At 42.2% G+C, this 17,610-nt stretch overlaps 1 protein-coding gene across 2 annotated transcripts in view; it reads left to right on the plus strand.

Annotated features, from left to right (window-relative positions):
* The window catches only part of AGMO (alkylglycerol monooxygenase), a 367,919-nt gene that overhangs the window by 175,551 nt on the left and 174,758 nt on the right, over positions 1–17,610 (plus strand). For both annotated transcript variants that reach the window (XM_075589124.1, XM_075589125.1), the window contains exon 6: positions 10,219–10,314. In XM_075589124.1, coding sequence (XP_075445239.1) covers positions 10,219–10,314 — 96 coding nt within the window. The remainder of the gene's footprint in view (positions 1–10,218; positions 10,315–17,610) is intronic.

Here is a 17,610-nt window from a genome sequence, read left to right on the forward strand (position 1 = left end):
TTTGGACAGGAGGCAGCAGCAAGGCATTGACTTCTCCCCCACCATGCCTGCAGATAGCTCCATACAGGAGAGTGAGGGGAAAGGTTTGTGTGTCTGTTGTGTGTTTTGTGGGTGTAGAGGGGGCAGCAGAGTCTGTTTTGTTGATGTGTGTCTGCTGTGTGTGTGTTTTATGGGTGGAGGAGGAGTGCAGAGTATTTTGTTGGTGTGTGTCTGCAGTGTGTGGGTTTACAGGGGGCTGCAGTGGGTGTAGGGAGGGGGCTGCTGGTGTGTTTTTGTGCATGTAGAGCTGGCAGAGTCTGTTTTGTTGGTTCATGTGTCTTTCTGCAATGTGTGTTTTTTGGGTGCAGAGGGGGGGCTGCAGTGTGTTTTGTGAGTGGGGGAGGGGTGCAGAGTGTTTTGTGTGTGTGTGTGTGTGTGTGTCTGCAGTGTGTGGGTTTACAGGGGGATGCAGTGAGTGTAGAGTGGGGGGCTGCTGGTTTGTGTTTTGTGGATGTAGAGGGGGACAGAAGTTTGTTGTGTTGGTGTGTGTGTGTGTGTCTGCAGTGTGTGTTGTGGATGTAGAGTGGGGCTGCAGTGTGTGTGTGTGTGTGTGTGTGTGTGTGTGTGTGTCAGTGGATGTTGTGGGTGGAGGAGGGCTGCAGAGTGTGTTTTGGTGTGTGTGTGTCTGCAGTTTTGTTGGTTTACAGTGGCTGCAGTGTGTGTGTTTGTGGGTGTAGAGTAGGGCTTCTGTGTGTGTTGTTTGTGTGTTTTGGGAGGGTGGAGGAGGGCTGCAGTGTGTTTTGTGGGTATAGAGGATGGGGCTGCAGTGTGTAGGGGACTGCAGAGTGTGATTGTGTATATAGAGGGGGTGAAGGGTGTGTTTGTGTGTATAGAGGGGTGTGGCTGCAGTGTGTGTGTGTGTTTGTGTGTGTGTGTGTGTGTGTGTGTGTGTGTGTGTGTGTGTGTGTGTGTGTGTGTGTGTGTGTGTGTGTGTGTGTGTGTGTGTGTGTGTGTGTGTGTGTGTGTGTGTGTGTGTGTGTGTATATGGAGGGGGCTGTGTGTATGTACAATTTATTTTAATAAAGTTGCAGTAAAAACTGATAAAAATCAATATGACTACAAAAGTGTATCTTTTTTATGTAAAATATATATTTTTTAAAAATATGCCTACATTTAGCCTATAATAGTAATAATCACCTTAGAACAGGGCATTACAAGCCAATAATGCCCTGGCTGGGTTAAAGTCCCTTGGCTTCGCCTCAGGCCTTCAACTCTTCATGCCAGGGCATTATTGTCCAGCAATGCCCTTTTCTTCTGGGATTATTAGTGTAGCAGGGTCTCCCCTGGCTTCTATTCTACCAAATGGGCTGGCAGTAAACCCTGGTACTAGCAGGTTGCCAGTAGTTGGTATGGGGTTTCCCCCTCACCTTTGGTGCTGCACTTGAGTGACAGCAGAGGGTGGTATATCCTGTTGTAGCTGGGACAACAGGGTGCCCGCCTTCTGGCTGTACTTAAGGGCAGGACCTCCCTAAAGTTAGAGGTTGTCCTTCCCCTCTGAGGAAGGCAGGTCACACAATTGGGAGCCTGAGATTGGGGCCTTCCAATGTGCTCTTCCCTCTGGGGGAGAGTGAGTGTGGACAATACCTCTGTCTCTGCTAAGGAGGTGGGGAAGAGCTAGGATGGCTGCGGGTGCCCTTGGCCTGTAGTTATGGTCCAGGGACCATCTTCAGTGATGGATAACCTGACAGACTGTATCTGGCAGAAGACTGCTGTGTAACTGTTACTGCAGAGTGTAGTAATAAACCCATTCCTGTTTAGCAATATACCTCCTGCCTGGTGCGTGACCTTACTGGGGGAGAGGGTATAAGTTCTACCATGGGAGATCACCTTGTTCCTGGAGCCTACGGCAGATGGAGGCGCTGCACTGCTAAGGAGATATGTGGGGTATGAACCCCAAAAGCCTGTTCCTGTGTCCCCACTACCATCAGCGGATGACTCAGGCCTCCTGTTGCCAGCAGGTATATGCACCATACACCCTGTAATGGCCCTTATCTGCGATTGGGTGGGGGAAACACTGTTACATTACTTAATTATTATACACCAGTATGTATAAATATAAACTGTAAACACTTTTTTCAAAAATAGAGATAAGGTTGTGTTCCCAACCAATCTCTAACAAGAAGCACATTTATTGGTGCACACCAAGTATCTCGATATTTCAGTCTTTCAGTGACCCCCTTAACCGATGGGGTACTTGGTTTTCTATGGAACGAATAAACACTTTATATTGTTCTCGATACAAATGTTGTCAGTTGCTGGTATTTAGTGCATTTTTATGCACTTACACCCCTTCCTGCATCTACCAGTTTATACACCACCAGTCTTCATACAGTAGGCAGTCATTTACATATATATATATGTATATATATAAATTATAGTTTAATGGGGTGCTGTTTATTTTAATACATTATATGTTTTTAATTTATGGGTTAATTCCCCAAATCCCTATTAGCGACATGTGGCTACTAGGGATATTGGACATTAGTCTAGGGGGGCCGGAGGGGGGGGAGGTTTTCTGGGGGTTTGGGATGGGTGAAGTGGATACTTGCCCTGGGGAGGATGGTTAGGCCTCCCGAGTGGATATGGAGGGGATGGGTTAACCCCTTCATTACCTTAGTGGTAAACCTTAGTGGTTATTTATTCGATCATCTACACTATCAAGGGGGTTGGACAGGACATTTAAATGATTTAAATGTCCTGTACCACCCCCTTGATGATGTAGATGACCGAATATTGTCCTCTAGTGTTTCCCCTTATGACGTAAAAAAAACATATTCGGGCATCTACATCATCAAGGGGCAGGACAAACTGACTGCTTCAGAGCTGCACAGGGAGACACAGAGAGACTGCTTCTCTCTGAGACTCCTCTGCGATCTATCAGACTGGCTGGTCTGGTAGGATTAACGCTGGAGTGTCTATTTACGTAGCCGCGGAAGGGTCGCAGATATCAGCATGTTGGTCCATGGCACTGAAAACAGTAAATCTGGACACATTTGTATTTACATTTATTTAAATTGGACACAAATAAGCCAATATTATTCCAATAAAAAAAAACATAAACCATGCATCAATACATATAAAAAAAATCAACAAACAGTGCACAGAAAAGATATACAAAACATAGAGCTACAATATAAAAAGATATACAAGGCTGACACCTAGAAAAAAAGAAACTAGAAGTTTCGACAAAAAAGCAGCCCATTAATAAGGTTACTGAAATTTTTTATTATCTATTATGACCATGCCAAGTATATATTACTGTTCAATTAATCACTTCAAAATATGTTCCAACAAACATAATGCACATGTTCTACTATTTACTGTAGATAAGCTTCTTAAGATATTAAATGATAATAATGCACATGCATTATTTATAGTATTTGAGCATCATGCATTTTTCCCTTACCGTCTCCCAGGCACTTGCATTTTCAAGCCATCAGCCATTGCAACACTTGTCTGACCATGGCAGAAATATTTATGATTAGTGAGGAAACTGGAACCAGTAGCAATTTTAAAATGAAAATATGCAGTGCCATAACACAAACGCTCCAAAGACGCAGCCAAACTGGGTGCAAGTTATTTTCACATATGGAGAAGGAATAAGGAAACACATGACCACATTGTGAAAATGATGTCTTAGGCATCTGAAAGAATGTGGATCCAATAGAAGGGATTGGAAAATTAATTAAGCTTCTGGAATGAGAAACATTTTACAGTTAGGTTACTGATTCTGAGGAGAAAAGAGGTTTCACAAATGTGAAGAGATTGACGTCAACGAACAGGTTTAAAAGAAATAGGGCAAACTGTATGTAGAGGGAGAGGGGGGTTGACCCGGTATTAAAGGGGTTGCACCCCATATGGCCACCCCCTGACCTCACCAGGGAGGCAAGGGGTTAACTGGACTGAGGTCCAGGAAGGTGGTTTAAACCTTGTCATGTCATGAAAATATATGTTCCCCTGTTCCCATGTTTCATTATACTCCTGTATTTTAAAGATGTTTTAAAGTGCATTTTTGTATCTCCAGTTCTGGAGGTCGCAGAGAGTTGATATTTGGCCAATGTGTGGAGTCACTGTAGGCATTAAGAACTGGCAAATTTCGACCCACTGAGCCCACCAGAATGGAACTTATTAATATGTGTAGATATTAAAGTATATATGTATGGTATTTTGGATCTGCTCTGAAAATGCAGAATCTGCTTTGCTAATATGTCATGAAGGGCAGCCGGCTGATTGAGCCTAAGCACTGTGATCAAAAGTTAACTGCCCGGATTGTTTACACTAAGTACTAATCAACAGACCAAGTACTAATCAACAGACTCTGCCACTCTAATTGTTACCTGAGGGTGGAGATTCATCAAACTGGAGTGGTTTGTAAGTGTTATGTCTACACCTACAAACAATGCAGATACTTCATTTGGTAAACTGGTCGTCGCCCCTGATTTAATTATGGGGCTACCCATAAAAGTCCCAGTACACATGGGCTAATTAGCTGGGGGGCATGGGTTAATCTGGGTCTCCACAATAAGGGATTGGATACAGATAATTGTTCACCAATAGTCTGTATTCAATGTTCAGAATAGGGTTACACAGGTATATAAACTGTGTCAATCCTACAGTTTTTAGTTGTGCTTCTGATTCCACCTGGAATGTCACCGGATTGCTGGAGAATTGCTAGCTGATACTTCTCCATTCCCCAACCCTAAGTAAGTGTTACCTTCTTGTCTGTTAATTGTACTATATTGCTGTGTTCACCTTTTTAAGGAATAAATATATTTTATTATATCTAAGCCTCGTTCAGTTCAACCCAGATATTTGGTGTTCATTATATCTTGTCATAAGCTACCGTGACACTGTATACTTATTGTAAAAAATATATATTGCCATTAGAGAGTGCTACCATTTGGACTTTCCAAAGTTTTCTATTTGATCATATAATTCAGTTTTGCTGGGAGGAATTATTAATATCTTACTCTAATTTTTCACTGAATTATTTTGTGTTTTAGTATCAAACTTTAACCAGTTCTGTAACCTTAGAGATCATAGCCGGACCATGTTTTAGAAGAATCAATCAACATTCATTTTATATGTAAAGTAAGATAATGTGAGTTATCTACTTGATTGGTTATTCTTGACTGAAAAATCACAAATGAACCAATGCTCCAAAGAGTAAAAAAACATATGTTTGATTAAATGCAAGGCAATGGAACAAAATAACTATTACTCTGATTTAATTAGTCAACCCAGGAACTTGGAGATATTACAATCCTAATGTGTTTTGATTTGTAGCCCTACTTCTGTGGAGCTATATTGTATTGCATTTCAATAGATTATAAAAACACCTGAAAATAGTAATAGATCCTTTGCAAACCATGTAAATTGGATGCAGAGCTAGAGGAGCACAACATGGTTTTTTTTAAGTGACCAAATGTTCCCAGTGACAGAAGGTTAGCTTCCATCTGTAGACCATTAGTAGAAATGTAGCATCATGAAAAAATATTACACTAACAATTTGTTTTCCCTAGAGGAATTATAGATCTGGACCTGAAATATACATATTACATCTACAGGTTGCAGGAACGCCACTTTAAGTTGATGTGTGTAGAACCAAGTTCATTATTTCTCCAAACTTCGGTTAAAAAGGGGTACAAGGAAAGTACACATATAAGCTCATATCTATTTCCATGACATCTGGAAAAAAAACATTTACAGTTTTAAACTCAAGTTAAACCACAAGCATCAAAAAGGTTAATATTAGTAAACCTATAGTACCTACTCCCCTTGGCTAACTAAGTGGCTAGTAAAGCATTGCCATGCAATGATTTACCAACCACTAAGGAAAATCCCCATAATTCACCCACTTACCTTCATCTCCCACAACAAACATAACCCCCTCTGCCGATGAGTAATGGCCAATAGCCCTATTAGCCAAATGAGGTTAATCTGGGTTTTGACCAATATAATTACCTACTGTAGGTCTTCTCACTGGGAGCCTAGATAGCCACATTGGCACTCAATGGGATGCTGTAAAAATATGTTATCACTTACCCCATCACAGATAAAGGCTGTCCTCATTTTCATGGCTGCAACCCTGTGGAACTAATCCCCAAAAGGGCAGATGTCCAACCATAAAAAAAAAAACATAAAATGAATATAAGGTTCGATGGCACCTAAAAAATTTAAAAAAATTCCATCTAAAACATTAATACAAAGCCTGATGGCCCAAAAAAGATTAAAAAAATACACATCCTATAAAATAATTAATCTATGCCCAATGTCCTATTTGTAATCCAGGCACATCTATTTTCTTAATTTCTTCTTAGAAGTCGTCTTCTCTCTTCTTCCTGATTATTCAGTAACCAAATGGGGCATCGAAATTGATTTCTAGTTTTCTTAGAAAGAGAGTCCTGGCCTTTTATAGCGTTTATGCCATAGTGGAAGACATGTCATAGGGACAAGGATAAATGATTAAAAGTGCGCAACTAATAATAAATTGGTGATAAACACATATAGAAGTGACTAGTGTTAACCAAGGGTGTATACCCAAATACCAAATAGTACATAAATTAAATGTAAAATACAACACCGTTTGAGCAAATAGAGCAGGCGTCTGCAGCTGAAGCAATTAGAGTGGCTCACATTCTAAACACTAGAGGAACAGGAAACAAGAGAACAGCGCAAAACGCACATAGTGAAGTATATAAAAATACATTTTATCAATAAAAAGTAAGTAATCTGCGTACATCAGATAAATGGAGTAAAATCATGTACTGTGATTAACACAGAGGTTACCAATCGGCAAGTAGAGGTGATGATAGCGAAGAATCAGCACAGCTCATCTGGTGAATGTTTCTCTCGAACCTGGCCCAACAAATCCACTATGAGATAGGTGCCTTCTCCGTCAGGAAAGAAAGTCCTTGTTATGGCTGGTACAAAATGTCAATGCACATTAACAGCACAGTGTAGGGCTCCGACGGCGATCAGGCACACAAGGCGCTGGTCGATGACGTCACTGATAGTCGCGCAATCTCCCCCACGGAGCGTCGCGCACCCAGAGCTATGTACCAGTGTAAAAGTACCCGGAATCCTCACCGGGAGACCACAGGCTAGAATGGATCGACAAGTGTAAAAAAATTGTGAGGCGCTTCCAATAAAGGTGTGATAAATAAATAAATATATAAATATATAGTGATCAATATAAATAGTGCTCAAAAATAAAAATAGCTAAATTCGCTGCTCAACCCTCTTAGCAGAAGATCCAGTTCCTCCTCTCTTAACTGTTTGGAAGAAGCTTGTGGGGAGCTCAGATTTTCACCATATAAAGGGAAGAAAATATATAATAGTGTAGTATATCCAAACACATGTGGCAATCTGTATGGGGATCGAGATTAGGAACTCACATTCTCCCAGTTAAAATACAGCATTGGAAGACAATCTGTAGACTCTGTAGTTTGCAGGGGGGTCTTGCCTAGTGTACTCTCCCTGGTGTCAGTAGATCAAACCCTCGGTGGAAACAAAGACAGCTCTAGTGCAATATTGTATGTTCACTAATGGTATATTCAATAAAAGCAGTGGTAATTTGCACTTACATTAGCACCATATGCATAGACACATAAAAATCAAAGCGCAGCAGCAGTATACACCATCTACCCCACTCCCGGGATCGCGTCGCGTCACTTCTGGTCCGGCCCATCGCGTCACTTCCGGTTTCACGATCGATCTCCTGACTTCTCCTGACGAAGCTGCCACGCCAGCGAAACGCGTAGAGTGAACCAGCAGCAACCCAGAGTGTGCCCCCCATTGCCCCAGCACCCGTGTGGACCCATTTCAAAGCTTCTTCCAAATAGAATGGATCGACAGCAGAGTGATAGTCCTACGCGTTTCGTAGCAACACGGCTACTTCCTCAGGGATGGAGGAAGTAGCCGTGTTGCTATGAAATGTGTAGGACTATCACTCTGCTGTCGATCCATTCTAGCCTGTGGTCTCCCGGTGAGGATTCTGGGTACTTTTACACCGGTTCATCGCTCTGGGTGCGCGACGCTCCGTGGATGAGATCGCGCGACTATCAGTGACGTCATCGACCGGCGCCGTGTGTGCCTGATCGCCGTCGGAGCCCTACACTGTGCTGTTAATGTGCATTGACATTTTGTACCAGCCATAACGAGGACTTTCTTTCTTGACGGAGAAGGCACCTATCTCATAGTGGATTTGTGGGGTCAGGTTCGAGAGAAACCATCACCAGATGAGCTGTGCTGATTCTTCGCTATCATCATCTCTACTTGCCGATTGGTAACCTCTGTGTTAATCACAGTACGTGCTTTTACTCCATTTATCTGATGTACGCAGATTACTTACTTTTTATTGATAAAAAATATTTTTATATACAGTAGAGGCAACGTTTATTCTAACATTTGCCGTAAACTAGCCGGGTTACATTCTGGGTATGTGCTGAGTATGTTCTGGGCTAGTTTGAGGCACATTTAAGGCATTTCTGCATTGACTAACGACCCATAGGATTAACACAGCAGGGATCCCTGGCAGTCCCATTCAGTTTGAATGGGACTGCCAGGGACCCCCGCTGTTAATCTGATAGGCCATTAATCAATGCAGAAATGCTGGAGCTAGTTTAAGGAAAGTTTAAGGCATGTATTCAGAATGTACCTGGGTATTTCCTGGGTTTTTTGGGGAATTGCCACTGGTTTTTGTTAGAATAAGAGTTGCCTCTACTGTACTTCACTATGTGCGTTTTGCGCTGTTCTCTTGTTTCCATGTCATAGGTACACATGGTACAGCAAACAATCATATCAGTTGTAGCACCATGTGCTTCCCTCCATATCTGCTGACATCACAGATTTTGATAACCAGTGGCAGCTTGGTTGTCATAACTAATGGAGGGAAACACATTGTACAGCAACCAATATGGTTTGTGTGATATGTGTCTCTATGACACGTCTTATGTGATGGCCCTAATCACTATAAAAGGCAATGGCCCTTGCAGAAGATTTGAAGTCATTGTAGACGCCATATCCGGTGGCTTAAGAAACAAGAAGAGAGAAGATAACTTCTAAGAAGAAGAATGAATGGCCATTATATACATAGACAATATAGAGCTAACGCCAGTCTGGTAATACTGTAGAGGCTTTTTTTAAATGCGGTATTTTGGGGTGTTATCCATGTTCTGATAAATATTAGGCCTTTATGATTGGCACCAAAATTACTAAATCTGTGGTATTTAGTAATTTTAGTGCTGGTCCAGATATTTTTTATCAGATGGACTGCAAAATGCATTATTTTTGACAGTACAATGTTAATGACTTGTACCATAAAAGTACCCCAATTTTTCCACAACGGAGTTTGATGACTCTAGGCTTGTAAATCATGTAAATCCTTCCTAACTCCTCCTATTGTCATACCCCAAATCACAAGGGGATGTAAACAGCGCAAAATCTGGAGCAAAGAACTTCATACATTGACGCAAAAAGACGCAAGAGGAAAATTATGCAATTTGAGTCAATTGTTCTCCAAAGTTGCCTGTATATATTACCCAAATGTAGTAATTACTGCACATCAGATTACAGGCCTTAGTGGTCAGATCTTTTTTTTATTATACTAACCTATTTAGGTTTTTTTCCCTAGATGTTTCTCGGATTTCTAAAATATATAAATTCTATTTTTTGGTAAAGATCATAGTCTGGATTTACCAAAGCGCGATGTGGTGTATCGTGCCAATTCTGACAGGAACTGCTATTGACTTGAGTGACCGTTACTGCCAGAACAAGCATGACACATCACGTTGTGCTTTGATAAATCCGAGCCTGTATAGTATATAGTATATTTGCAAAGATAAATGATGCAAATTATATTTGGCAAACAAATCTATGTACTGTAAAAGGAGTCTGAATCTACAGTATATGTTAATTTATTTTATATTTGTATATTCAGATACTTACTATAATGCTTTTTATAAATAAAGAGCTGGTGTTACATACACAAAATAGTCATTTGAAATACATTAGTAAGAATAGGTGGTGATGACAATCTAATTATATTGTTGTTGTTATTTTATTCTAATCACACAGTTGCTGTTGCTAGTGTGATAATTACTGTATAACATTGGGTAGGTATGTTGGGACTTTATGTGAAATGTAGAAATAATCTTATTTTTTTTTTATTTGTCTTAGATTTTCTATTTGCCACTAGCATTTTGTATTCCTCCATCAGTTTTCGCTGTTCATCTTCAATTCAATCTCCTTTACCAATTCTGGATACACACTGAGGTAAACAATGCTTAAAATCCTACATTAACTGTTTGCCTAGGGCACTGTCTTAGAAATCCACTAGAAACTGATTTATTGTGTACGAAAAATCTTTGTCTGACTTCTTTAAAGAAAACCATCTGTTCGTTTTTAGTTCTTTTACTGAATATATTGCTAAGTTTATAAGAAACAATGAGCCCAGTTGGTCTCAATTAGATAACATTCTTTTGTTAAATCTGTATAGTATCAAACCCTTTGCTATTTCATATAATGTATGTCTGTATCTTGTAACTTTTTAGACCTTGATAGGAGAATACATTTTTTATGTATTTGCTTTCAGAGATCAAAATTGCACATTTACAAATGATAAAATATTAATTTTGCTCGTGTTCATTTTTTTCACATTTCTTAAATTCAAAAGTAATGTAAAATAATGTTTATGATGCAATTTAATATAATTATTCATAATCATATCTCACCTGTACATATTGGATGCTGGCATGACTACAGTATTTCCCTGACATCTCGTTCTTTAGACCTTACCTGTTCCAATCTACTGTTTAAGTCACTCCCTCCAAGGAACAAAATGAACCAAGGACAGTTAGATGTTTAATAAGTTACATGGAACTTACTGATACCCTTAAAACAATAAGACTAGTATAAATATTTTTAAATAATTGTAAAACTTAAAATTGTCAATATTAATAAAGGCTTTGGGTGGTTCTTACAACCACTAGTAATGTTTTTTGGTAAGACTCTGTCATTTTTCAAAAACATTTAAATGTTTTCCCCCTCCCTATTATTTGTAAAGAAATGATAAAGCCATAATTTGTTAAATAGATCGTCTTAAATTACCGATATGCCTGCATTCATTGGACCTGAAGAAAAATAAAATACAGCATATTCATTTTCATCAGTATACAAATAGGGACAACTGAATCTTTCTAAAGAAGCTAAGTACACTAAGTTGTTAACAAAAATGTATTTCACCCACTACCGGGGACTTAACATTTAAAATATTAATAAAAAATAATAACAACTGTATAGATAGGATTAACATTTTCATGGGCACCATGTTTGATATGGGTCATATGATGCAAAGCATAGACTTCAACCCAACACATTTACTAGATTATGCCGCACAATTCATCACCTTGATTTGGAGAGCCTATGTCTTGATTATGAAGTTTATTCATGATTTTACAGACTAAACAATTAAATACTATACTCTGCAACACAGTAAACAAAAAAAAAGTAATCCTTTACCAATTTCTGCAACTAACTACATTTTAGTTAGTTAATTGTAAAGTGGATCATTTAGATGTGATACTGCTATGATACAGATATGGCAAAAACAATATAACTATTGTACTGTATGTGTGACAGGGCCTTTCCCTGGTTTAAAAAGGCAGCACACGCAAAACCTGTCTGTAGCTGAAGAGTCCAGCAGGGAGCTGGTTAATTGTAGCTTGAGTCAATTAGCCAGTCTCCACCTGGCTCAACAAGCAGGTTTAAATGTGTGCTGCACAAACGACATTGAGCAGAGCAGAGAGGGCCTGTGCTGCTAGATGAGATTCCCAGGAACACATCTCTCTAGCACATAGGAGGTGTATGCTGACAGAGAGGTATCCAAGGGAACCAGTCCCTCTATTCCAGGACACAACAGTGACTGGAACCTGCCACAGGATGCACCCCACAGACACCAACCCAGACCCAGACTGAGAGACCCTGATAACAGGTACCTATTTGGCCTTTAGGTGGGAGGCTCGTGAGAGGCCTATCCTCCCAGCCCTGTTGATAGGGACTAGGAGAGTTAGTTAGCTCCTACATGGGATAGGCTCTTTTGTTTGTTTTGTATGTTACCATAAAACTGTATTGTTTGAAGCTACGGACTGAATAAAAGCCAAGGTTTTATTTCCCAAATATATGTATCCCTGGTCATACCGCTACACTCATCTCCTACATATGTTGTTCGAAGTGGGATGAGTGGTGGCCCTTGAATTTCAAAGGGCCCCGGAGACCGTCCAGCAAAATTGTCGTGCTTTGTTTTGCCTACAGTCCCTGCTTACAGTTCCTACAACAGCTTGAGCAACAAAACCAAGAACAAAAGAACCAAGTGCAGAAGTGACCAGAATTAAATGGCTACACATCCATGCAGAAATACTGCGCTGGAGAAATCCACAATGCCACAGTCTAACTGGGTAAAACTGTGACAGATGGTGACCCACACAAGTCACTGACTCTATAACCAAAGTCTACCCCAAAACCTGTGCGAAAAAATAAAAAAAAACATGTTTTTAAAATGGCCACTAAGAAAAATAAAAAGACTACAGAGATGCCTGTGAGAGTTAGGAACTATGCAAGTGATGTCTGCTCACCTGTAGGACTACCAGCTGGGTTCTAGCATATATATACAGAAAATAGCTGTAATAGCGCCTCCCGAGGTGAGGGGGAAGAATACATCTGATGCCGCCAAAATGGAGGGCAAACTGTATTGTTCCTGTAATAAACCCGCCAATCGGAAGAGTGACCTGGCCATATGAGGATACTAATGAGGATGGGGATGTCTCTTATGTGGGCCCAAAAATGCAACGCAGCCACAAAACACCCTTAGAATGGTGGAGCTGCCTGAACCCAAAACATAGGTCTCTATGACCGTGAATATGATTGGTGACAGCAAGAGCAGGAGCAGCTGAATGCTGAATACTTCCACAAGCAAATGCAACTGCAAGACAAACATAGTGGATGCAGTGAAGCTGCTGAAGTTTCAAACAAAGAAAGAGACAACAGTATCCCTGATGGGATAGTGTCGTCCAAAGCAAAAAGGCGGGACAATAAAAGTAAATGATGTTCTTCGCTTACTGTGGAAGGGTCAGACACATCCACAGATCCCGTGGAGAAAAAGGGTGCGAGATGCCCTGCAGCCTAGAGGAATGGAAGTATTCATCCCGGGAATTTACGGAATGCCCACAGGGTCCAAGGCAGAGGTTATGTACCCCGAAAAAGTGTTTCTCCAGTCCTGATAGTTTAAAACCCTCAGAAAACCATACCAGGGAAGCGAAGCTGGACCAAATGAGTGACGATCCCTTGACCATCCCTGAAGATGCACTGCAAAAAGACCAAGAACAATTGTTTAAAGAAGTTCTGGACAAGAAGACCAAACACATTGACATACTACAGCACCATCTGTTGCAGCAGGGTGAAATACAGATGCAACTGTTGACAGCTCTGGAGATGCCAAATGCTGAACTTGCCACCATGGACAAGAAGCAGGAGGAGGCTCAAATGGAATCCCTCAATATCAATATAGAGTTGAGACGCTCTCAAAAGGAGTTTTGCAGCCTCAGTATGGTACAAGAAGTCTCTCGGGAAGAGATTTTCAGTCTCTGTGCTGAGCTGGCAGTCTCCCAGAAAGAGTTTAACAATTTCGGTACCAAGTTGGAGGTCTTCCGGGAAGAGGTTCGTACTCTCAGTACAGAGCTGGATGTCTCTCACCAGGAGGTCAGGAGTCTCAGATCAGACTTGGACACCTTCCAGAATGAGGTTCACACTCTTCACATACAGTAGGGCTGGAAGCCTCACACCAGGAGATCAGCAGTCTCCACACAGAACTAGGGATCTCTCAAAAAGAATGTCACAGTCTCGCTGTAGAGCTGAAAGTCTCCAAAAAGATATCTGCAGACTTATTACGGATCTTGAATTCTCTCAGAGCTTTGTGCCCTCAACATAGCATTGTGCCCTCCTCATGGCAGAATACTTGTAGCCTAAACTCAGAAGTGCGTAAATGGTAGGAGGACTACGAGAAGGCCCTGAGGGTTGTAGAGACTGTGGAAAGAAAGAATCTCTAGAGAAAGAATCTCTAACCTCTAGAGGGTTCTGGGAGTGAGTTCTGTGCTGCCCTCCCTGCTATGAGGACACAGCAGTAAGTCTCTCCTGGACAGGAGTGGGCTGAGGCCTTGCCCTGTTAGGGGGTAAAGTATGCTGAGGAGGGGTGCTCAGGCCTCAAGCCTAGGGTACTGCCTTCAGGGAATTGAACCTGTAATATCTATGATGTACCAATAAATCCCAGTTATACCCTCTCTGGTGTGATGTCTGTAATGTGAATACCAAGAAGAGTTGCCTATGAGATCCATCCTGGCTGCACCAGGATCCTCCTGGGCTGGAGGCACTGTGCTGACCGACGAACCATCCCTGATAGCCTGTCCTGATGCCTCTGTATGCCACCGCAGAGATCTCAGGCCTTCTGTTCTACCTGTATGGGTGAAGTTCCAGGGGAGCATCGCCGAGTGCCCAAAAAAGAAGAAAACAGTGGATAGTGTGATACTGTGAAACCAACGTGTAAATCAATGTGTAAGAGCTTCCAAATTCCTACTCACAAAAGCAGCAGGAAAATGAGCATATGGATCAAGAAGGGAACTGTGATGCAGCCCAATCCAGAGGTGTGGTATATAAATCAGCAACTCTCGAGAAAGCAGAAAACAACCATAGTGTAGATAGAAAATACAATTTATCCAATAAAAAGACAAATGGAGGCTTACGGCTTATGAAGGAAATAACAGCATAGGAAAAGGGGTCTTTGCTACGGCGCAACTCTTCTCGTACAGTCTCCTTGGTTCCAGCTTCCGCGAACGTCACTTCCGGAATGTGACGTCACCGCTCGCCGGGACCGCCGACCGCCGACAGTAGAGATTCCCCTGCTTCTTTCCTTCTCCAAGATGGCTGAAAAAGCCCGACTCTACGCGTTTCGACGTAATGACGTCTTCATCAGGACTCTTGGAGAAGGAAAGAAGCAGGGGAATCTCTACTGTCGGTGGTCGGCGGTCGGCGGTCGGCGGTACTCTGTCAGAAGCGCTAGCAGTGAGTGCGTTGATGAGTAATACTCCTGTCATAGCATACTCTTGAACTCTACTGCTCACAAGATACTGTAGACTTGTCAACTCCACGTAGTTCTTAAGGAAATCCTTTTAGGATGTGTGGGATGTGAGAAATTTATACTGTATATAATTTGCATATCTCTCAGGGGTGCTCTCTCTCTCCCTCTCTCCATTCTTATGTATCTACAGTAGCTAGATTTTTTAAGTGCCCAATCCGCCTTCAGTTTCCCTGGTGTGGATCGGATTTTGGTAAAATCCATGAACAAATTCCTACTGATTTTGCCCATCTCCAGTACCCTTGTTATATTTATTTTCTTTGCTTCAATTCTATGGTGTTCTACATTTTTTTCAATATGTTACACACCATAGACAATCTCTCTGTTCGGGTGAAATATAGGTTAAATATATTACTTTGCAAGACGCATTTTTATTTGATGGTGGTCATTTTATGTTTCTGAGTATGTTTATAAAGAATGCTTGATTTAGAGTGTAACGGTTAGACCCTTACCCAATCTCATATGGGCCCCTATGTGCAGAAACTGCCCCCAGTTACATGTCATGGTGTGTGGTGCACCTGCTGGCTCACAGGACTCCTGCGTCTCCCGCTTGATGGTATTGGGGAATTCACCAGGACTGGCTCGTGAGGTAGTGCTGAATTCTACTCACAGTCGGTACAGTGCCTCCATCTCTTCCAGATCCCCACAATAGCAGGGAGGAGTCTCTGGAAGAGAACCCCTGGGTGCAGCTTCTCCCTGATTAACTCCAGTCTTAGGCAAGAAGGTTCTTTGAATCAAGGGCATCTTTATTAGCATCTTAGTTGGCATCATAGTGGCCGGTACTTAGCCGCACATCAGCATAGTTGCCCACCTCAAGGAAGTTCCCTCCTGACTCTGTAATAGAGACAGGGATATCTCTGCCACCTCTCCCCTAAGGGAGGGCCACAATCTGTGCCAGAGCCCTGACACAGTGTGGGGTCAGCTTGTCACTCTGCAACTGACACTTGAACTTCACTCTTGCACTGCAGAGAACCTGCAGACAGACAGAACACACTAACTTTAGGAAGTGATGCGCATTATATTGCTCCAGAAAACCCACCCCTGTGTCACTGTCAGTGGATACAGAGCATGCTGTCACTTCCTTTGCTACACACTACACATTTCTGGGGGTGAGGCCAACCCTCATGATAACTTCTGGCAAACCTGCCCTCTTAACAGGGATTACTGCACAAAAGGAGAGAGGCATGTAACCCCAAAATTACACAGGGCTACAATCTCCCTCTGGTGGAATCTAACGTCCCCGCTTGGGCCTAAATTTGCGGAACCTTCCTTCAAACGGGCAACTGCAAAAGACACAAAAACAATAATATCAAAACAGGAATACATTTTCCCCACTATACATAATTACTGAGCCCAGAACTATACTTTATAGATTACTCCCTAGGAGAATCTAAACATCAGTAATAATGTCTAGGGTCAGGCTTCTTTACCTCCCTCCCATTAGCATCAAACATCGTTATGCTATAGGATCTAGGGGGCCCATTTTCTGGTCGGTATTCCATCTTAAGCATGTAAATATTGCGCCCAACACTCCAAATCCTCATTAAATAACAGATTATAGCCTCTGTTCTATGCTCCGAGTGGCTACACTTGGACTTGATGTAGTCCTCCACTGCCTCCCTTAACCAGGTATCCCTATGGTCCTCTATTTCTTGCATCGGGGGTTCTGGAACATAGGGGTACTCCAAACCATGCGACTGCTTTTAGCGCACAACTATGGCCCTTTCAGCCCTGCTGATTCTTATCAACTTCTTATTTCCTGCTTTGCCTAGCAGGACCCAAGACAGGGGCTCTTCAGGAGCAATTACATCATACAGGATAGAGGATCCCCTGGGGGTAACTATTCCCTGCTGTATATCATGCCACCGTCTAACTAGTTCTTCCTGGCGTTCCTCAGCTGAGTACTTGCCCACATCCCACCAGGGGTCAACCACATCTCCCTCATTAGTACAAACCTGGTGCAGTCTAACCACTCCGAATATCCCTCATACATGGGAGCCCACCATTTAGTGCTATGCTCCACAGACTGCTCCTTCACTGCCAAGGCAGTCTCACTCTCCTCAGTCTCTCCCCCAGAAGAGACACCTGAAGTATTGGTTGACCTTGAGGCCGACCCATATCGTTTAGGCATTCTCCGCACAATATGGTTATAGGTAGTGGGGTTCATTTTCGGGGATGTAACCGCAGGAATCATTTTCCTCCCTGAGCCCTCATCAGATGTAAAACATCCATGGCCAACCCAGGCCGTTCCTCCGACGTGTCCCGTGACTCCCCAGACCACCCTTGGCTCGATTGGGACCCAGAAGAAGACGTGACAGGGGCAGGGATGGGCAGTGGCCTGGGGCAAAGGGAAGGGGGAAGTGTTCGTACGCTGCGGGATTATGATC

This window comes from Ascaphus truei, chromosome 2, assembly GCF_040206685.1.
Source record: "Ascaphus truei isolate aAscTru1 chromosome 2, aAscTru1.hap1, whole genome shotgun sequence".
Taxonomy (NCBI): domain Eukaryota; kingdom Metazoa; phylum Chordata; class Amphibia; order Anura; family Ascaphidae; genus Ascaphus; species Ascaphus truei.